The sequence below is a fragment of the Micromesistius poutassou genome, assembly GCF_964030765.1.
Source record: "Micromesistius poutassou genome assembly, chromosome: 15".
NCBI classification, from domain to species: Eukaryota; Metazoa; Chordata; class Actinopteri; order Gadiformes; family Gadidae; genus Micromesistius; species Micromesistius poutassou.
In genome coordinates this window covers 14,879,406-14,902,993 of record NC_140285.1, presented here as the reverse complement: position 1 = coordinate 14,902,993, position 23,588 = coordinate 14,879,406, and the positions used below count along the sequence as shown (strand labels likewise).

The window sequence follows — 23,588 nt, the reverse complement described above, 5'->3', positions numbered from 1 at the left end:
ACTTCTGTGACACTTGTTTACTTAAGTTGCCCACTTGATTCCCCGTTTCCTCTATAGGCACCTAGCTTTACGCACACATGCATGTACCATATATTTGGTCAACAGAATTCAACACGTATACATAGCAACAGCCAGAACAAGTACTGCGACACCGGCTGAATACACGCGTCTCCATAGGTGACCTTGATCAAATTTGTCTTTTCAGTAGATACTAGGAAGTGATCCCAAATTATATTGTTGATAGTATGCACAATTGTGTTGACTGGGTTACAAAAAGGCAACACACAAGATATACACACAATAATATTATTTATGTTATTGTACAATCGGAATTTATAACAAATAACAATTAAAAAAAAAAAAGATTAGTAAGATGTACAGTATTCAAATGATCACATCTGGGTGGACTGAGACTCCTGCCTGCCTAGTCGAACCTGCTCCGAGCAGAACTCCAGTGATGAGAGGGAGGGGACCAAGACATGATGATGGCTTTCATGAAGAATGACTTTGAGTTTGTATATCTATGCAGTTTGGCGCATATTCTAATGTGTATTTGTCATTATATATATATGTTATGTTTTGCTGCCATGTATGTGCGTGCACAGGTGCTGGCAGGGGGCTTGACGTGACACAGAGGTGGACGGGGGAAGAGAGATGAACGCAAACCATAAAGCTGGGAGAGGGGTGGGTGGTGAGTAACGGTGGAAGCGAGAGCAGCTCTGCCTCAGTTGGTGTAGATTTGGTTCTCAGGGGGCTGGGGGAGCTTTATGTTTTCCTTGCACAGCATCAGCCGTCTCAGGTCCTGCAGCACCGTCCGGATAGTGTAGGAGATCTGCCACTTGGCCAGCGCGGACACCGCCTGCTTGTCAACCTGAAGACATTATGGAACGAGAACAGTAAAATCTGATGTGTGATTGTTCCCCATCACATTATGGAACGAGAACAGTGAAATCTGATGTGTGATTGTTCCCCATCACATTATGGAACGAGAACAGTGAAATCTGATGTGTGATTGTTCCCCATCACATTATGGAACGAGAACAGTGAAATCTGATGTGTGATTGTTCCCCATCACATTATGGAACGAGAACAGTGAAATCTGATGTGTGATTGTTCCCCATCACATTATGGAACGAGAACAGTGAAATCTGATGTGTGATTGTTCCCCATCACATTATGGAACGAGAACAGTGAAATCTGATGTGTGATTGTTCCCCATCCTATTTTTTCCCATTACTTTCGGTTAGTGGGGGACTCCCAAAATGCTTTCAAGATGAAAACTGCTTTATGAAGCAGTTAATTGTGATTCAACTTCTGTTTTTTTTTTTGTTTTATACAGAATTAATGAAACAGACCACATCGTGTCCGTTATTAATTCAGAACAGAAATATATATTTAGCCGTGTCTGGATTTAACAGAACGATTCCTTATTGAGACGACAGCGAGGCCTGCTGGTTAACTCATTAGCAAACGCCATTTGTTGAAATTATTTATGGCCCATGAAAAAAATTGAACATTTGGGTTGCAAAAGATTGCTCTAAATTGTTGATGGCAGGACTTGATAGACAACCACAGATATGTGTCCCACATGGCCATTCCACAGCTGAATGCCGAAGGCCAAGACAAGTCTCAACACAAAATTCTAAACATTTCTTCTAAACAAGTGATTCATGGTCTAGCTGTACTTCAGAGCGTCATTCGAGTTGCCACCTCAAAAAGAAGAACGTAAATAGACTTCTTCTGAAGATCTGTGTCTAATAAGCTACCTTTAGATGTTAACCTTTTGACGTTTACCTTAAGAAACCGATGCTAAACCATGTCAACATTCTTTGTTGAATGTTCAAACTTGGCAGAATTGCAAACTTAATCAGTTTGAAAAGATACTTTGGCATAAATGGTCAGGTTATGTCACCTAGTCTTTTTCAAAATAAGGAAATTAGTTTGGTTGGACGGTGTAGTAACAGAACTAACATGAAAACCATCCAAGATCCTGGATGGTGCTCCTACCTTTAAAAACATGGTGATGTGGCATCTTTAGCATTTTATCGCCCCCCCTACTTAGGAGCAATTAGCTCCTCAATGAGCATTGCAAGCTAACCCAACTTTAAGTTGGCGACTAAAAATTAGACCACATAAACATGAAATACCATTTATAGTGTTGATCAATTTGGACAATTCCCATGTTTTCCATGACTATAAATCTACGTTTTAAAATCAATGTTTTCTAAAATGCTTGAGAACCCTGAGATAACACTTTGGTAGCTTGTGACAGCATTATTTATGACTTTATAGAAGTATTAATAAAATATAGTCGCTATGTATTAGATAAAGCCCTCTAAGTTACGAGGCAGGATACATCAGAATAATTCCTACTCAGTTCTGTCCTACTTGTTGTGCTACTGAGGTGACAGTGTCGCTCTAGTGAGAGTGTGGTGGGAGCGGTTTTGGGAGGGCCAGCATTTCTTATTTGAAGACCATATCAGTTATTGGACACGACTTGATTGAAATCCATCAGCTTGACTAAAGAAATGTCCAGGTTATTTTAAGCTAAGAACTAGTTGAAATGGTACACATTGAGACTTAAACATTAGAAATAATAAATTTGATTGACTATGAAAATAACCGTTAGTTGCAGCCTACAATACTACAGCATATGACCACATACTGTTGTACTTGTACTGTGCAACCTAATCCCTTCTACTAGTACGCTGCCAGCTCTGTCGTCGCTGGGTGGTCCGGGGCAGAGCAGGACAGAAGCCAGCAGAAGCACTACTCACCACACCGTTTGAGTTGTCCACGCCATTCAAGTTTATCTTTGTCACAAATCTGACAAAGGGCGGAGTCTCAGGGTATCGGGGACCACATTCGACCTTGAGACTGTACATCCTATTTTCATAGATTGTCTGTGGATAACACACACACACACACAATTTATTACAGTGAGGAAAGGTTTAAAATGGCGCCGTGAGAGACTATTGTGAAATATCCAGCACCAGTTCTCTCAGCTTGTGCTACATGTCAATCGAACAGACTTCATGACGTTGGCCTACAGTATACATGTGCTTAGGTGTCACTCAGTGTCACTCAGCAGTTTTTCTCACGCATGCAATACAAAAGATCAACTAAATGAGGCATTGCAATGCCAGCTTGTTGGAGTGTTCTAAATGGCTGAATGCTAGAGGATGTGAACACAGCCCTCCTTCGAAGCAGGCCCTGGAGGTGGTTGAGGGGAGAGTAATGGCGCTCACCCTTGGAGGTCCGATGATCATGCCTCTCCATTTGGTCAAGGTCATGTCCTCGTCGTCCTCCAGACCCCAGCTGACGGTGCCATCTCCGACTCCTTTCTGGCCTTCCTCCAGCTCTTCCAGCAGCCGGAAGTTACGGGGAACTCTAACGACTGTCGTAAAGGAGGACCCAAAGTATAATGTTTTTAAAACAATTTGTCTTGCCGCCGCCCGCAAGAACACATTCCAAAATACATAACCTACTATGCATGGCACTTTGAGTAATTGCCACTGGTATTTATTTATACAAGAGAAATAGCCATCTTTTCATTTACCCTCACTCGCGGTCGCGGATATACTGGAGAAATACGTTTTGTCTTTAGAAAGCATAGTTTGTTGTTGTGTTGTAATGTGTTGCCACACAAAGTAAAACAATACAGGCTGTGTTTTGCTTTCATCAGTGGCATATTGTGGGCAGGGATAAGCCATCCGACACAATGGGAACCACAGCATCACTGGGAGCCCTGGGCAGGGTTTGTGTCTGCTGTATCAAAGGACCAATACAGATCTGTATGTGTTTGTTTTAATTAAAGTCTCTCTATTTTGTACTCTTTGGTGAAGAAGTGATTTGAAAAAGGTATTTTAACAGGCACGTCTCAATCAGATCAAAACTATATTTTGAGGGCGTAGCCAAGAAAGCAGCATAAAATTAAATAAAAGATGTGTGGTCATCACATGCATAACCTCAATGATTTAAAAGACATGTTTGTGATGTCTGTGATGGTATCGCAAGCCCCAACAACCCTAAACTAAAATATTTTCAGAAGGCTCATAGATCACACTGTCCTGGGGCAAAATGATGAGTGGCAGCAAAGCCAATTTGCTTGTATGGATGGTATTGAGCATGTGCAGGGTCTTTGTTAACCTATTGGTTGAGCTGTTGATAAAACACATTTTTTTAGGAAAAAATACTAAGTAAGTTACTACTAACTAAGTTAGTAGTTCTGATGGACCAAAACAAGACAGATGGTGACCGTTTAAACAATGAAAGTCTTATCTTTAATAAGGGAAAGATAATGGAATCAGGAAGCCTAATTAAATGAAAACTTCCTGGTTTGAAAATCCAGGCAATTTAACGCCAATGTTTGTTGTGCACTAGTAAGTAGTTAAGAATGTGTGGTAGCCCATGAAAAATGGACATACAGTTTAACCTGCCACATACGTAGGTTATGAATGAGCAAGCACTAGTTCACAAACGGATCTAGCGCTGCTGCATCGGCGTCCACGGTCAGCTGGGGGGTCTGCAGCGTGGCAACTGGACAGCTGCCCCAGAACTACAGCTGCTGGTGTAAAGGAAGCCTCATGTCAATGGTATCTTTAGAATAAAGCTAAAATATTTAACTTATTTTTCTTATAAAAGGGTCTATCAATTAAACCTTTTAATTGTGACTATAGTTTGTATAGTTAGGAAAGATAACGTAAATCAAGTTGAAGTCATTCTTGTATTGATTTTTCTAATTTTATTTTGATTTAAACAAATATTAGATTTTTATTTCTATATACAGTGCACTACATTATTATGCCACTTCATAATTGTATTATCCATGACCTTGTTTTTGAGACAGCACCATACTGTACCCTAACACTCCAAAACACAGCACTACTTTAAGGGGGACAGTTACGTTCGGCTATATTCTTTCTTACATAAGAGAGCACTGATTCATAATCATGTTGTAGATCAAAGAATTGCGGCCTGGAACATGAACTCTGATTCCTCAAAAATAAATTTGCAGTCCAACTGGAAAAGTTGGACCATTGATGTCATGAAGAACGCAAATCCTGGACTAATGTTTTTCCCCAACATGCATAGGGGTTATACTACAGTGGCCTGTCCCTACTCTGCCACTGCCGCCCAGATCGGCTGGGACTTGCATCTCCATTTCAACAGGGCGACGCGCTCAAAGGCGTGTCTTCAACTGATGACTCGCTCGTCTTGAGTCAATGACGCAACACACACTTATTGTGGCCTTTTTAGTTCTGTATTATAGCCTACCTAAATTTGATTGATTTGTTTAAGTGAAGACATTTTATGTATTTAACCTTTCAGACAGTGGGGAACACACGATTATATCCGCGATGATGAATTAATTCATGACGTTCAATGTTCCCTTATTTTGCTTCCTGATCTCCATAGATCATTGACAGCATAATTATTTCTGACTAGTCTTGTTAACGCATAGAAAAATATGTATGAAACATTGTGAGTGCCACACGATGTCCCTGATATTAAGCAAAAGGTGTGTTGAATATAATTATCAACAATCCCTAGAATATAATTATCCCAATCCCTAAGTCTCCTTTTTAACAAGCCATTGTTTTTTTTACAAGGGAAGGTAAAAAAATCACATGAAGGAAAAAAGAAGAAAAAAAAAAATCACATGGTTCGGGCTATCTAACCTTCATAACCCTTTTTTATTAAGCTTATATCGTTCTAGGAACAAACAAATAACCAACCAAGCTGTCAAGACGTTTTGTCATTAACCTGTGCTTATGGTGATGCACCTCATTCACAGGAGACACCCAGCTAGTGTGTTATACTAACCCAGCTAGTGTGTTATACTAACTCAGCTAGTGTGTTATACTAACTCAGCTAGTGTGTTATACTAACCCAGCTAGTGTGTTATACTAACTCAGCTAGTGTGTTATAGTCTATATTACCACCATCTGAGAGGCGTAGCAAGCAGACTGCTGACGCCACTCCAGCCTGCTTGGAGGCGCGAAGGGCATCCTTTGGCCCGACTCCGGAGATGGTTAATCTCGGGCACAACTTGGCACAGCTCTGCACGTTTAAACCGCTAATAGAAACGCATATCAGCGCAGCATGGATTGGCATGGCCAAAAGTGCCAATGGAAAAAGGCCACTAGTGACTCAGGCCCGATCACAATAGAAAAGCTTAGTTTCATAGAACAAAAAAAGGGTGTGGCCAAAATTAGTCCACTAATGTATGCTGTACAGTAATTGTATGTGCCAACCAGAGTATGGATGCCTTTTTTATTATTTTGGATCTCAATCTTTGCATTTGTTTACAAAAAATATTTTTGAAGCACATATCATATAGGCCAATATACTATGCATTCCCTGTCTGCACCATATCAGGGGGTTAGTCTTCTTTACTTCTGTGTAATGGCTGGGAGTTCCTGCAAACATTCCCAGCAACCATTTTAGGCATGTGGGCCAATCGGATAACCCCAGTGACAAAAACGTTAACATTGGCAGAGTTAGCTACCCATTCAGGGTTGTTAGGTTTGGTTGATTGTCCTAGAGAAAATAAAAATCATAAACGTTTGATATTGCGGTGGGGGTCACTTTGTTCGCCTGCATAAGTTATTGACTCAATACATTGGTAATGGGCCTACTAACTACATAATTAACCACAAAAAAATAGAGAAAGATCTACAGGAAACTAGATCGTTACGTAATGTTGGGTTGGTATGGTACAAACCCTAATCAAGGAAGGCCTAACGTTACACGGATACGGTTGTGGTGCATGGTAAGATTTAAGCTATGTGTTTTTACAGCACGAGGTGGACCAATGTACGAATATCTCACCGGGGTATTTGCCAATAGCATAGGCATATAGCCTGCTGTACGCGATGTTTTTATTAACATGACTAAAACCTCATCGACTTGCTTCTGTTTTTATCCAACTGGCAGCCCCCAAACTTGGCCATGGGTGTATGGGGTACATCGTGAAATGCATGATTAAGTAATGCCCAGACCAAGTAATAGTGATAATAAAGGTTAGTATAGATCGTCGGCGTAAGATAAAACCAATAGGGTGTACAGCATATAACCATCTTGGTGTAAATACGCATGTATATATGGATAGGGTATATGGTACACCAGGTAGACTACCCCGTGGTGGTAGCCTACGTGACAGTGCAATAACGTTAAACACATGCGTGAACGTTTCAGTAAAACTGCCGCGTTTGATAAACACGCCGCAGGTTGACGTTGGACGATGGCGTTTAATTAAACACCACCGAACCAAGTAACTGTCCTGTGGATACGTTCATCCACCGGACGGATCCGTGCGGTTAGCGTTGTGTGAGCTAAGCTAGCTAGCTTAGTATGAAAATGTAAGTCTACCCTGCGCTAGCTTCACAGGCGCACAGCCCGGAGCGAGCGTGGAGTCCGCCGCCGTCAAAAGACTACAGCTATCGCTTGGCTTTTCAAAGGACCAGTACCAGCATCGATACCTGCATATATACACTTAATTATTTCCAAATGGGTTATTTGACAACATATATGTGAGAACATTTTATTCGTCTCAGTTTTTTACCTGATCCGGCGGCGACCGCCATCTTGTCGCTTGATAGCGTGAGCGCGCACGTAACTTTATCAACACTAGAGTTCTTGCGGGAGAGCGCGCACGTAACTTTATCAACACTGGAGTTCTTGCGGGAGAGTGATGCACCCCTTATTCTACATCCATGGGTGCACCTCGCTGCAAAATGATTTCCTTGATGTGCACTATGCCACTCCCTTTTCGTTCTCTCAGGTTAAATCAAGGCGGACACGGGATATTTGCTAAGGTCATTGTGTATGTGACAAATAAAAACCTTTGAATCTTGAATCTTGTTTCACCTAAAACTGTAATCCACATTCTAGTTATTGCTCAGCGAAATACTTTGCTAAAACATTTGTAAAAAATAAAAAAAAGGGTCATACGCAGCAATTGTATGTTGTTAAGGTTTATTCCGATTTTGTAACATTTTATAAATAGGTTAATATACATATGTGTACGTCTCCCAAATGGAAGACAACAAAAAGGCATCATGGCATTCGTTAGGACTTACAATTCAATCATAACCACCAAGCAGCTGACATCGATGGTTTGCGAAGCAGGGAAAATAAAGCAAGCCGTGAGTGGAGTCAAAAGTGCTTCCTTAATTGCGTGCAACGATTGCAAGTAATCAATAAAGAAAATGATAAGGCAATTTAATAAAAAAAGTATAACGTTCATAGCAAAACGGATTTAACAAGCGTTCAGACTATTCACTAATAAATTAATGAAATCTAATATCTTGAAGCAGTTAACAAACAGCCCTAAGGAAAAATGTAATCTTATATTTTATTATTGCATATATCTGTAATAAAAATGCGTTGCAATAAACTCACTTTAGATTTCTTCTCCCTTTCTAAACATCAGCAGTATATGCACTATGAGACAGAAAGGATTCAATTAAATGACGCCATTTGATAGCAAATTTTCAGGGATCCTTAAATGAGAGAAGGAGTTACTAGTTAATAGACAAGGTTTTTCTTATTTTTTTAGGTTAAAATTGTTCATCTTTAATACCTTGAAAACCTACTTTTGTATTATTCTTGCAAGTATTTATATAAATAAGTGTTTGGCTAATGCAAAATGCTTGACCTCTCCTGAAATAATTGACAAGTAGGCCCAATAAGGCCAAAGCTGTGAATACTAAATTTAAGAATGTGTTAATATTCCATGTTGAAAATCAAGCACACTCAGCTAAATAAATATATACAATTTAGATGGGCAGTGCATGAAACTGCAAGATTCCACATTTAACTATGACCAGACTCAGTGACACAAAATTTCAACCTCATCATCATATCAACACATGGCACACTTAACTGTCCTTCAAAAATCTTGTATCCTTGACAAGTAGTATTTTGGCTACTTAACAGTCATTGCATTAACTACTTTGAATCATTACAAAAATATCAAGTACAAAGGATTCAAAAGCAGAAACATCCGATCATAAAAAGCTATCGTCTTTGAAACAAAATAGTTTCCATCATAAATAAATGTTGCCGTTCGCTAAAATTCCCAAGAAGATATCCCGTTCAATCTGGTAAACTAAACAGCAAAGAGTTCAGCTCCCATTAGAAACAAACATATGTTTGAGATCACTGGAATGAAAATAACATTTTGGTTGTTGACATTTGGGACAATTTGGTCAGTCTAACATATTTTGAACAAGTGAACCACTTGTACTAGAATCCAGTCAATGGCTGTTTAAACCAGAATACCAGACATTGCTTTCATGAATCAACATGCTTTAAGTATGCATGCTTAAACTCATCCTAAGCAGTGTCTTGAATTTGATTAGATACAATAGTTGGTCATGCATTGAACAAAGTGTAAATATTTGTTAGACTCCAGTTACCTCTATAATGCAGTTATCATTTTACATGACATACATTTTTCAATTGTTTCAAGTACACCCAAGAAGATAAACATTGTCAGAATAATCAACAGGATTGTTATAATTAAGTATGCATTTCCAAGTGTTTTTATCATTGACCAAATTGAACAGAACTTCAAGTTATGTTCCATTTTCCTTCTTCTTAGGTTTCTGCAATAAACAAAGACCTTTGGGAATCTTAGCAAAGGCATTCCAAGGGGGTTGAAAAAAAAATGATACTCAATTACTGCATCTATGGTATTTAAGGCTAGTGAATAAAACGACAAGAGCCTCCATTGTGCCAGCCGAGTTTACCAGAAGAATAACCAATTTGAAAAAGCATTAATAAAAGGCATTTCTAAGAAACATCATCCTCAAAGTACAGTAGGGCCAGACCGATATAAATAGCGATGGTTCCAAAAGTATTTTTCAAGTTAAAATGAAGGCAATTCTATATTCTGTGAAGAAATAAAGTTTGACCGATATGACCTATTTTGTGCATGAAGTTTTTCTTAAAACTACATTTAAGTATAAAAATGGTGCAATCACATTGAAAGCTGCTTCCATACAGAAAGCTGTGAGGATTTAACTCCTTCTTACAGATATCAATGTTACTGATTTATCCCAAAATATCTTACTGCAGAGCAATATAAATATTTTTTTGAATCAAACTCCTATCGAGCTTATTGAGCATGCCCTTTACCGATAACATGATTAATTAAAGCAAAGATGTAACATTGTTATCATGTTTAACAAGCATGAGTAGCCCGACGGATGGCGTAGCTTGGTAGGATTTGACTGGCATTGTGGAGCTTGCTGGGTTGTGGAGTCGGCACAATTAGTAATGGCAAAATCCCACAGATGATTCAATCAATGAATCAATCTCTTCTATAACCTGGACAGAGTGTGCAAGAAAAGAAAGTGTATGGCTCTGGCTATGAAGATTTGTGGTCAAGCTTTCCTTCAATTGATTACATCTTACGTTAGTCAAACGAAAAGAAGAAAAGAAGAGATGTTTGGTACAGGCCATTATATTCTGAGGTAGCGTGTGGTAAGCCTGCGTCGTTAGTTAACTTTATGCGCCCATTTCAAGTCATCCGTCCGCGGCTTCACTCCCGTCGCACTCTGGATGAGATCCTCCAGGTAGCGCCAGAAGCCCAGCCTCTCTAGAGGATAGTTGAGCCATCCTGGAAAGACAAGCCTCAATGATTATTGTAACCAAGGAACATATATTCTTGTAACCCCAGATCACTCAGTTTTCATACAAACTTGAACCACCGATAAGAGAACCCCCATGTCGTTCTCTCATTCACATCGTGGTGAACAAAGGAGATGTTGTTCACAGTGCTGGTTAATAACCACACACCTGTCGTGATGCAGAAGTAGGTCTCGTGCGGAGAGACATGGTGGATGCGGTGGTGCTTTCGAGGAAGGATGATGTGGCAGTCCTGCAGAAACACCACCCAACCAGGCAGGCCAAAGTATGAGTGCGACCACTTGTGGATCTGGTTGGTGAGGGTCACAAAGATGGCGAGGGCAAACACATAGCAGTACCAGGGGTAGTTGTGGTACACCTCCGCTACAATCGAGAGAGAGAGAAGTTATTAAAATATACAATAAACGAAAAAGTGAAAAGTGCCAGACTCCAAACATCATGCGTAAAACAGTGCGTAATTAGTAGTAGCTCACCAGGGGACAAGGTGAGGAAGCTGATGGCCATACTTGCTAGAGGAAATATGGTCAGCATACAATTATCACCATTGGTCTCAATGAAGTCATGACGTGTGATGCCGGTGGGATCGATATGGTGCTCCCTAAATGGTCTTATAAAGGCCTGGGAAAGAGAATAGAAAGGTCCAGTAAAACAAACAAATAAAACACATAAAATACACAAAAAAAGTCAGTTGCTTCTCCCCAAGAGTGACCAAAAGTAGAGCCTGAAGAAGCTAGAACACATCCTAGCCTTGTGTTTGTATAATCCCGTGTGGAGAGGGACCCAACGACATACCGGGGTAGATCCATTGCCTGGATCCGGGCTGTAGCTTGTGGGCTGGTGTGTTTTTCGATCGTGGAAAATAGCTAGATAACTTTTCAGTTGTATTTGTTCTGAAGGAAACCCAACTAAATTTATATTTACCTTTCCAAATATGGGCAGTTCTACTGATCCCCATGTATCAGCTCCCCAGTGAACAAGGCCTGATGCAAAGTCTGCCGTTAGTATTCCTGCCGCTGAAAGTAAACATAAGATAGGTGAATACCGGCATATGTAAATGATTCTGATGAAGGTCTGTTAAAAATAACCACTTCCTCCATGCTTTTATTTTGATAGTGTATTTTGCCGTCATGGGTCTTTTATTTTGACGCAGGAAGTTTGAATTGACGGTAACTTGACATGAAGGAGCTCGCACGTGAAAGGTTAGAAAGGTTAGAAAGGTTAGAGTTCATGTAATTACGGAAGGAAATTAGGTTACACACGGTTGCGCTGCAACAACAAGTTGTAGTAATTAATAAGCGCCTAGCTGGAATGGGAACAAGGTATTGTGTGTTTAATTTGGTTTATGACTTTATATTACTTAAAATGTGTTTAAATGTGTTGTTGATGTACAGCCATGCAAACGTTATCTTCACGGCAACAGTTGTATATGTGTAAGAGCTAATTCATGTTATTTATCTGTCCTGTAGCTCTTACGGTGTCTATGAAGAAAGGAATCTTTATGCTCAAAATAAGGCTGAAGGCTGAACGTAAATAAAGGCTTCTGAAACATCTGTACGCTTCACCATTGTCCGGCTGGGGTTCGCTACAGCATAAGCACATCACATATGATCACAGCCAGGCTGATTTTAGGGTACACAGCACAAGCGGTGTCATCCTAAATGGCGGGGAGGATGTTCCCCCCCTTGTACTTACCCACGGCCAACAGGATGAACCACACATGGCCAAAGTGGAAATTAGCAATGAGGTGCATGATGTTGAAGGCCATTAGAGAGAAGCAGAGGACGACACATATCCATTCCTGGCATCTTTTACCTTGAAAATATAAAGCAAAACATGTATACCGTCCTCTGCGATGTTTGCTATCATATATTTTCTATTACTGTTTTATTTGGGACCATTGAAAGGTGATTTATACATTGGATTTATTATTATTATTGTTATTATTTTAATTGTTAATATTATTAGTATAGAAAATGTATTAGAATCAAGTAAAATGTAAATTGTGGTTACTGATTTGCTTTTGAGTAAGAAATTATCCTCTTCTCAAATGAAGTGGTCAATTTGGTAATCTCGTAAATGTAGGTATTCACTACTGGATCTTAAGTATGTCAAGGTAATGTGTTCACAACCCAGATCAGATAATGTGCATAATGGATGTCGAGATGAGGTACGCCTAATAACACTAATGGTAAGGTCCTCAGAGCTCGGCTTGTATTTGTATTAGACCTCTCGTTGTTACCATGACAGCTAGTGGCAGCCGTGTTGGAAATACCTGTCTGTCAAAGAGGTTTGATTGAATAAATAATACAAATAAACATAGTCAAGTAAGTAATCAAGTGAATAAACACATACAGCAAACCTAAGTCATCTGACTCCACAGTAATGGGATTGGGCTACAACATCTTGATATCACTGTCATACATAGAGCAGCGGCATTAACACAAGTCACACATTTCAGTCAGTGACGAATCATTGCAACATGGGTTATGAAAGCCTTGTGACTTGGGTAAATATGCAGTATCTGGTAAATATGAGAAAGGCACTACACTTCCTACAAGACGGGTTCTTAACTTGCATTATCTTCATCATTCCTGTATGGAAGTTGTGTAACCGCAGACACGTCGCAACCAATGTCAAGCATACCTCAAGTAACGAGGGAGATACACCATTTAAACTAGTAAGTTATCAAGTGTAGCTTATTGCTAACACTTTGCTGCCCACATATAAATACAATACATCCGCCAGTCGCTCATTTAGTATAACTGTTATTGGCTTATGTAAAAATGTAGGCGGTGTCACGCCACTTTTTGATAATAAATGGGAGCAGAACATAACACAACATGGTTTTGTGGAGGAAATCGGCTCACCTGGCGAATATAAATTCGCAAGTTCCCGAGCCCCCGCGTGTTGTGGGCCCCACCTCGCCTCGGTCCTTCCCTTCTCCCGGTGCAGCGACGACCCTGCTTCAGGTCCACACCCATCTTCGTTTACTAGTCTCGCCATTATCTACTTTTCTCCGGCCAAACCATAGACAGATCGACCAAGCCCCTCAACCTCTCCTCATCGTAAGGAGGCACCCACAGAATCGTGAAGCCACCCAGGCGACAGAGCCGTAGCCTAACCAATTACATCCAGTTCGCTAAGAGCAACAACCAATCGTTGAGTTGGTAAAGATATGTAACTATTTTTCGTAGCCAATAGGGTTGTGCATGAAAAGACTGCATTTCATTACGTAGGCGGAGACAGTACCCTGCTGTAGCGTTATCCCGGTCTACGGCCACGCAATTTCCGGTGTCTTGCTTCCTGTGAGCTGCGTACGTCAGTCAAAAACCAAGAATGACAAGAACATCACAAGAATAAATATGAAGCATAGCGAATAAATATTAAATTGTTATTTTGACAAAAAGGGTTAGAAACTGATATGGTTAGGTTACAGAAACATATATCCCTCTATCGTAATAAGTAATAACTCCCTCTCTCGCAAAACCCATGCATCTTCCTCTCTCTCCAATAACGGCAATTTGGAGCGAGCCGAGGTCAGACCTCACAACGGTGTTCATAATATCTATATCATAATTGTGTGTGTGTGTGTGTGTGTGTGTGTGTGTGTGTGTGTGTGTGTGTGTGTGTGTGTGTGTGTGTGTGTGTGTGTGTGTGTGTGTGTGTGTGTGTGTGTGTGTGTGTAGACACACAACCAGGTCAGACCTCACCATAGTGCTGCTAATGAGGCACTTATTTTAACGTTACATTATAATATATATCTACACACACACACACATATATATATATATATATATATATATATATATATATATATATATATATATATATATATATGGACTCCATATCATATAGACATATATTTTGTAAAATCCGAAAAAGCTTGACAACGTTCAACAGCACCCCGTTGGCTGGATGACTGAAGGGATGTGCACTATGAGCTGGGCACCCCGTTGGCTGGATGACTGAAGGGATGTGCACTATGAGCTGGGCACCCCGTTGGTTGGATGACTGAAGGGATGTGCACTATGAGCTGGGCACCCCGTTGGTTGGATGACTGAAGGGATGTGCACTATGAGCTGGGCACCCCGTTGGCTGGATGACTGAAGGGATGTGCACTATGAGCTGGGCACCCCGTTGGTTGGATGACTGAAGGGATGTGCACTATGAGCTGGGCACCCCGTTGGTTGGATGACTGAAGGGATGTGCACTATGAGCTGGGCACCCCGTTGGTTGGATGACTGAAGGGATGGTTGGATTCAGTAGGCCTATAATTCAGTAGGCTCATAATTCAGTAGACCTATGATTCAATCAGCCCAGAAGAAGCCATATCCGTAGCTCAGTCAATTAGGGAGGTCCGATAAAAAACATTACACGTTGAAACTTGAACTTGAACTTAAACTAACTTTAACAATTCATTTCACTTTTAATGTTCGAGATTTCAGTGTAACTTTAGTCTACTACTTCAGTTTTCAAAATACCATTTCGTAACTGCATTTTATATTTTGAATCACCATTTAGCCTTTTATGATTGACTTTCTCTTTCATTTTCACTTTTCACATTTTCTAGTGGCCGGATCATCCCTAGTCAAACAGTAGGCTTCAGGAGAAACCACTCTATCATGAGCTATTCAACTTTATTTCTGAATGAAATCATCCTCCGTATTTAAACCACAAATCAGAAAGACCCAATGCCACAAGAGGGCAGCATTGCCCATCTCAGCATCACCTCCAATCTCCCATCGTAGTGGCGTTCAGCCGACGTCTGTGTAAAATGTCATGTTTCCTTTGACGGGCTAACCTGAAGTCACGATATGACCCTGTACAATATTTAAAAACAAACCTTTCACGTAGACTTTCGTATTGACCACAGTCATGAACACAACTTTGACGTTCATCAGTCATGTAGTTCAAAACATCCTGTTGTGCAACACACACACACACACACACACACACACACACACACACACACACACACACACACACACACACACACACACACACACACACACACACCGCTTCTCTGCGTTCAATGAATGATGAGACCACAATCTCTCAAGATAAATGGAGAGAGTTTGTCCTAGATTACTATCGATGCGTCACACTGCCGCCACGCCCCCCTCGTATCCACACTATATAAAGTCGTCTAGGCAGCGAGAGCTGTCAATACACACTATTACATTACCGCAGCAACTTTCTATTCCAAAACATACAGCAACATCTAAAGTCGTCAAACGAAGTAGGCTGTACGAAAAATCCAAGAGGCAGACCCAATCATCACTTAAGTGTTGTTCCAAGTGCTTGTTCCAGCTCCTAACTATTCCGGGCGCCTGCCCTCCATGCTCCTGTCATCCGGAGGGTGTTAAGATCCATGGAAGTGGCCGGTTTATACGACGAGGACAGCTTTGCTTTCCATGCCAGACACAGTGTTGTGAGTCCCATCAGCCACAGCAGCAGCCCGTACAGGCCTCGGAGGACCTGCGACTCCATGACGGAGCTGCAGGGCATCGAGGAGCACGAGAAGGCCAAAGACTTCTGCATGTACCTGGACCCAGCGGTGCACTGTCAACAGCTGGCGGCGTACGGCGAGGCACATCACCAGGGGGACGTGTTCTCCGATTTCCTCACCGAAAGCAAAATAAAGCGAGCGGCGGCGTTCCAGAATTTTAAGAATTACACCTTCGTGAACGAGCTTGAGTCCAGTCAGTGCGGGAACCTGAGGAGCGTCAGGGAACCCGCGTACGCGCCCGGGTACCCGGACCAGCAGGAGACGCGCGTGGACACCGTGTACAGCCCCGGGCTCCTGGAGAACCGCTGCAAGGGGGTCGAGGGTAACGACGGCAAGGAAGACGCAAAGATGGACGGAGGATCGTCAGGTTTCGACATGAGGTCATATCTTCATTACCAGTCCACTCCCAGTGGCAGCATGGGAAACATCTCCAGCGCGTCTTCGTCCTGCTCGAGCCCGCCGGGCACACCTGCCCCGTCAGGTACCAGCAGATCACCCTCACACAACGGGAAGATGTCCAGCGGGAAATCAAAGAAAAGGCTTGACAAGGACAGTGAAGAGTATAAGCTTAGGCGAGAGAGGAACAATCTTGCGGTGAGGAAAAGCAGGGATAAAGCCAAAATGCGTAATATGGAGACGCAGCACAAAGTGCTTGAACTGGCCGCAGAGAACGACCGCTTACAGAAGCGCGTGGAGCAGCTGTCCAGAGAGCTGGGGACCCTCCGCAACCTGCTCTCTGCCACCGGGCAGCATTAGGGACCTTTGGACCACTGTCTGCACATCTTCTTTCTTTTGGAAAGGGCTGTCTCGGATACTAAACTGTTGTTCATGGACTGATAATAACCGGCTGCAATACACGTACAAGAAGTGTGTACATGGTACGCTTACAGGTGAAAACAGCCATCACCAGTTTACAAGGACACAGGATGGGAGAGTATAGAGTCCAAATGTGGGGTGCATTGATTGCGCAAATTATTCGAAAATGCTTTATGACCGATAAAAAAAATAACATTGCATTGCTTTTCTATGTATGCAGTATTTCTGTAAAAATGGTTTTACATGCTAATTGTGAATTTATAAAAAAAAATTCTCATCTGGAGCCATGGTTGTCAAGGGAAGAGTTGCACTGCAGTGAAATGATGCAACTCTTTGTAACAGTATGGGCAATGAATGAAATAGGCCTACTACGTACAATTATTTAATATTAAAAGGTTAAATGCTTTAATTTTATATTATATTTTATCAAATTAAAACATATTTGTACTTTGTTTTTTATAAATGTATCTTGCATTTTCGTGTTTTATGTTAGTTTTGCAATACTGCAGGCATAACTTCCTATAGGACTTCAGCACATCATTTTAATAAGACCAGTTACTGTATTTAATGTCCATGAGATTATATGGATATATTTGAGTTTTAAAGATATGTTGCCAGCCCATGGAGCTGAATAGACGACAGAGAGTTTAAGCATCATGGTTATTTAGTGTTACTTAACACATTCAGCACACAAGACCATGAATAAAATATGTGGAATATAATGTGACATCTGGTATTCAATTGCCTCATAATGACCCAGGAACTCCTTGAATCGTGTTGTTAGCACTGACCTTTTTTCTGATTGATATACACCCCCACCCACACCCCCACCCACACATACAAGCACCTTAGCTGATCTGTATTACTGAGCATGGTCTTAATTCTGCCTGGCCGTATGTAGAACATGCTCGGTTCAATCCAGTCTCACCCCTTTCTGCACAGAGGAATCTACACCATAGAGCACTAATACGGATTTACCATACCAGATAATTCTGGACATTCTTCTGCTGAGTTCAGCACAAATACGGTGTCAGGCTGCATGCGAGAATTGTTAGCTTTATCTTAAACACACAGCTCTGTCAACAGTCTGCTGGGTCCACTGGACCAGAAAGGGGTTCAAGGTTCTGCTCCAAATCAATCAATAACTAGCCTCAAACTACACTCCCCACGTCGTTCTTCATGAGCCAACGAGGACGGATGGATTCTGGATTGCATTTGACTGTTTTAACTGTATATAACTATTTGACTTGTTTCAGCTGAACATTCAGAACTTTCAGACTTAGCACACAACGTCCTCAGCAGCGAAGCATCCTTTCCTCACTGAACTAAAACAACTCTACGCAGTTGAGGATTTCATTAACTGCAAAGCTCATTAACTGCAAACTTCTTAACCCACATGGGCCTGTTCACCACTGCTCACACAAATGAACACAATCTACATGTGTGTGCAGCTGAACCCAAACGAAATACACATTCCTCTGGGTTCAACAGTTTAATGTATTCTGCTATTACAAATTACTATTAACTCTTAGCCATTTTCACACCAAAAACTTAACTTAAGTTTTTGGTGCTTAACTTAACTTAACTTACGCAAAATTAAGCATGAAAGCCATGCAGTGCTAACCCCAAACAGAGAAGAGTAAACCTCTACAGTTCATTCCTGCATCTTGTAAAGACAGTTGACATTTCAAATGCAGTGGATTTCTCAACACTTCCCATAATGAACAGCTAAGCTTAAGATATTGAGCAACCACCTCCTGTTTCAGGGTTACACCCACCCCAAGAATAGAGCATTTAGAACTCATCCATGAAAATAAACTGAAGCTATATGTATCCGTACAGTTTGCAGATTAAGTATGAAAACAAAAGTGTGGATAAAACACCAATACACACTGAGTATTTCTTGAACCTTTGAGTTTTTAATGAATCTACGTTTCTTATGGTGGTTGAATCAGAACCACAGCATTAGCTTGGTTTATTGTTGGTTGTCTCTTGGCATTATTACTGACATGCTGGACCTCCTCTTGGACCATGAGCCAGCAATCTGTGCTGGGGTCCGTTCCTGCTCCTGGATCACACCATGACAGGAGAGTAGGAATTTCCCACACCGGATGACCTCTTCTTTCTGGAAAGTTTAGCCCAACCCTTTGTGGAGGTTTTACCGTCAATGGGCAGTGTCTGTCCGTAAAACATTGCATCACAACCCCCCTCTCCCCTCCCCTCTCTCCTTCCCTCCCCCTCCCTCCTAGGGTCAGTTGACTTTCTGAAAAAAAACTGCTAGATAAGGAAAGAGACACACACACACACACACACACACACACACACACACACACACACACACACACACACACACACACACACACACACACACACACACACATAATGTTTCATAGTCTGAGCTTTTTTTCCTCAAATAGTTATATAATAGTGATTGAAGAGTTATTACAAATAGCCTACTGATATGCAACTTGAAGATGTATGCCTGCGTGGCTTGACCAAAACAATGCAATATATATGTCCGGTGCAAGCCAGTCAATGCATTGACTCCAACATATTACCATCATTGTTTTTTTATTCGCCAGTAAGTTCCATATGTCGTAACGACGAATAATCATAACATAATATAATGATGGCCCATCACAGTCAGCCCGAGCAACAGTGACCAAGCAAACAATCACAAACACAAATGACCACAGGGCGTTCAGTAGCATTCTTGGTACTTGCTTTTTAATCGCATAATGTTTGTAACAAAGTCACTTTGTTGCAAAACTTCCCAATATCCGTTACAGGCCTCACACACCACCGCAAAAGGCGGTTGGTGAAAATGTTCTATTTGAAATGTTCCTAAGCAAAAAGAAACGCTAATAACACACATGGGCGTATCCATCCGATATCCAATTAACAAATGAAGTGCAAAATGGGGGTTACTTTTGTCACACATTATTAGTATGGATGGACAGTCATTTTGACCGTCCGCAAGTTAGTTACTCAATTAGTTCAGTGGCTTAATTAGTTCATTAAACAATGCGTGATTTGTAGCTTGCAACGAGATCGTCTTCATCTCTGCGGGGCTGCTGGCGGACAGCAGAAGAAGCGGATTTCCGGAGCATGGGGTGTAACGGGAACCCGGAGCGCGAGCCGTACGGTAAAGACGCACACACAGAGCATGATGCGGCTTAGAGCGAGCCCAGCATTTCGACATCCATGTTCACTTCTCCTATTTGGCTCGGATGACTATACTCAGAGGCATCACTTGACTTGCAGAAGTCACTTGTGGTCACTGCGTTGCGAGTCGAACTGTCCAGGGCCTGGCGCCACCTCCCCTCACCCCTCCGACGTGCGGTGGGGTCACTCCTATTAGATGGAATATCTCCAACATGCTAGTCATGTATCGCCCAAGGATGGGGTGGATTCTAACACAGTTGATGACACTTCATTCTGGGTGGCTGTGTTGATCATGTGTGCGGGCGATACTTTTAGGGAAGTCCTGTTTGCAATATCAGAAAACTTAATTCTCTCTGTTTGGGGTTTGGTGTTCTTTTGGTTTGTTGATATTGTGTCATTTATTTCTCGAACCAGAAGCTGGTTTGGAAATGCTTCTTACACCTGATCCGAGCAACTATTTCTCTCTAGATCTGAGCGATTTCCTCCCGATGCGTGAAGAAATATTTTGGTTTGGTTTGCCTGAAGAGTCCAGGCCTCGACTGGCAACAATACGAACCTGACCCATGCCCACATTCGATCAGGGGCTTCATCGAATTTGTCCAACATCTCTCTTCCTGTCCCAGCTATAACTCAAGATTGGGCACCCAGTACGTTTACATGCACATCTTAATCCGATTAAAGCCATAGTTCGACTATGCTCCGCAATTGGACAACTGCAATTGTCCGAGTATACATGGCTGTGAGTAAATCGATTCATTGGCCAAAGCACGTCATTCTCCGGTACGATAGGTGGCGCTGTACCCATTTCAACTAGTGATAATAGAGCCACCGGTTGACCTCTTTACGTCACCAGCAACAACAAACTCAGGCACCTGCATTCGAGAAAGATGTTTTCAGTAGACAGCTGTCAGTTCACTTCGGGTCCATATCATTTCTCCGACGCTCCATTGTTCTGACCGCTCAGTCGTATGGAGACTCCAGCCGGAGGAGCTGGCTCTGCCGACAGAGGAGTCCGCATACGAGGGCGGAACAATGGAGCGTCTGAGAAATGATATGGACCCGAAGTGAACTGACAGCTGTCTACTGAAAACATCGCTTTCTCCTCCATGTCGTGTTTCAATCTGGACTTCAGAGAGTCAAAGCCAAAGTTCCTTTCCCCTAATTCCTTCTCACCATGGGCGAGATAAACCCCACTACGAATCTTTACTTGTGGAAGTACCAGAGAGTCATGGAACCCAACTCAGTCTGTAAGATTCATAATATCAGAGAATACCCCCGTCAGTTTGGCTGCGTCGCAATGAATGAATAAAGAACGTAGTTACTACTTTACAACCTCGTTGATGAGCAACATTTAGAAAAACACTTACTTTTAATTCAGCCTTAGGTGAAATCTAAGCGTAGTGTGTAATGAACACATGTTGATGATGATACACTGCTTATAGGGGGTAACTACATTGGCACGACACCGGTTTCCTCCATCTTCTGCGCCAGCTTTTTAAATAAATCGCCTATCCGAAGTGAGTTGACAGCTGTCGCCGCCACATCGCAAGGAATGAATAAAGATCGTAAACATGAACATTTATTTTGACAGATGTGCCCGAAGTTACTACTTTACAACCTCTTTGATGACCCAGATTTAGAAAAACGTGTACTTTTAATTCAGCCTTGGGTGAAATCGAAGCGTAGTGTCTGTGCTTCCACCTTTAATGAATGCATACCATGCGTTTAGCCGAAATGAAAGTTAAACTTCTAAGTGCTCAACAAAAGACCTATTATGAAACTCACCTATAATGGCAGTTCACTATAGGATCTTTATGAGAACACATCTTTCCAGGGGCCCCTGTCCTTTGGGGCCCTGGGACTGGCCCCCGCAGACCTGAAAGGGAGTCTCACCCTGCTGCAAAACTATTCCCAATTCTTACTTTGGGCATTTCCATTTTAGTTGAAATACAATAAGATCAAACAGCAGGGAAAATATCCTCCTCAGCAGGCCACCACTGTAATCGCTGTAATGGCCGATAATGTGAACACATGCATGGCTTCAGTCCTGGTGGGTGAACTTCAACAGACCTGGGTCAAAGGAGGTATTATTTAGCAATGTTTTCAATTCTGTGAAACTATAAAAATGGCAAAAAGGTGCAAAACATATGTTTATAAGCTTCATATAAAAGGTTTTGACCCTATAAACCACTGTGCACTCTTTAAATAATTCCTCTACGCTAGATAAATGGTAGATCATAAATTGGGATTTCAAAGGCAAGCCAAGGCAAAGTGAAGCGCAGGGCAAGGCTACAGATTACGAAATTGTCGACAGGGTGTGTTTGGCGCGGCTGCAGACGCACCACCCACCACAGTTCATATGTGACTATACTCACGTTCATTGCCTCACCTTTCACCCACAACCTCATATTTGTCCGTCTCGTCTACAATGATCTACATAAGTCGTCAAGTATGTTTTAAGGGCATGTTGATTGCGGCGTGGCTTTCCTACCACAGCACCATCAACCCGAACAAAACAAAACAACGTTGTTTATTAAGTGATTGACAAGCGTGCGTCCGTATACGTCAGCAGTCAGCGAGTGCACCTCTGGCGGAAGGAAGCGGGTTCCATGCGCAGGGTGCTGCAGGGGAAGCACCTCGTGCATGACGTGACGTAGGGGACTATAGGTGCTCGTGGACGAGGCAATATCACATCACGTAAACACAGCCTCTGGTCACCGCCCCGCAGAGCAGCCTTCATCATGACCCTGCAGTAGTCATGGAAACACGTTGAGCTGGAACAACAACAACAACAACAATCAAAGCGGATGAAAAGGTGTGAAAAGTTTCGTGTTGCAGCGTCACGGCCTCTCTCTACGTCAGCTTTGCAACGAGAGGTGATCGTTTATTGATAATAAAGTCAAAGATGCATTTTCATTGTAGTTCATATATATTTGCATATCTCTTATATATTTGGAAGAAAAACCTTGTGTGTTGAAAAATAAAAAACAGTAAGCAAAAAAATAAAGAAAACGTGCGATAGGCTACCTAACCATGACAATGCGCGTTCGCATGGTGTTGAGACTATTGAGTCAGAACTCCGATAGGTACAAGCATGCTTTGGAAAGATGTACACACCCCAGAATCTGGTTTCACATTTAGGAATTTCCTGATCCCTACTTCCTTCCTTGTGTGAGTTATCATTCTTACAGTTGGGAGGCCGAGACCACCCCCACTCGAACCCCAGCCTGGCGTGAGGCAGGGAAGTTCCGCGTAACGAGCAGGCAGAGCAGAATGACCATTTTATTGTAGAGTCAGGGGATCACAGTGTAAATCTAAGTCTAAATGTTGACTTAGAAGCCTTTTAAGCAGTCTTAATTCAGGCATAATAAATAAATAAATATAAATATATATAAATCAGGTAACCTATAGGCTTACGCAGGCGGCTATCGTTCCAATA

The 23,588-nt window shown here is 41.8% G+C and overlaps 3 protein-coding genes across 3 annotated transcripts; 1 reads left to right on the top strand and 2 right to left on the bottom strand.

Annotated features, from left to right (window-relative positions):
- Positions 1 to 292: 292 nt before the first annotated feature.
- On the bottom strand, positions 293 to 7,720 carry LOC311359311 (ubiquitin-conjugating enzyme E2 variant 1-like; the record flags this gene model as incomplete). Its single annotated transcript, XM_084479311.1, is given in 6 exon segments — positions 293 to 871; positions 2,778 to 2,903; positions 3,249 to 3,397; positions 7,568 to 7,649; positions 7,652 to 7,705; positions 7,709 to 7,720. Coding segments are annotated over 6 exon segments (570 nt in total). The 3' UTR covers positions 293 to 724.
- Positions 7,721 to 7,969: 249 nt separating this feature from the next.
- On the bottom strand, positions 7,970 to 13,730 carry peds1b (plasmanylethanolamine desaturase 1b). Its single transcript, XM_084480096.1, has 6 exons — positions 13,527 to 13,730; positions 12,352 to 12,471; positions 11,581 to 11,672; positions 11,133 to 11,277; positions 10,810 to 11,022; positions 7,970 to 10,630 (listed from the first exon to the last, which is right to left on the bottom strand). Exons 1-6 carry the CDS (start codon positions 13,660 to 13,662, stop codon positions 10,509 to 10,511), a joined length of 828 nt encoding a protein of 275 aa, XP_084336222.1. The 5' UTR covers positions 13,663 to 13,730; the 3' UTR covers positions 7,970 to 10,508.
- Positions 13,731 to 15,819: 2,089 nt separating this feature from the next.
- On the top strand, positions 15,820 to 17,711 carry cebpb (CCAAT enhancer binding protein beta). The gene has a single exon (XM_084479900.1). The coding sequence runs from the start codon at positions 16,031 to 16,033 to the stop codon at positions 16,922 to 16,924; it is 894 nt and encodes a 297-aa protein (XP_084336026.1). The 5' UTR covers positions 15,820 to 16,030; the 3' UTR covers positions 16,925 to 17,711.
- The last annotated feature ends 5,877 nt before the right edge of the window (positions 17,712 to 23,588 follow it).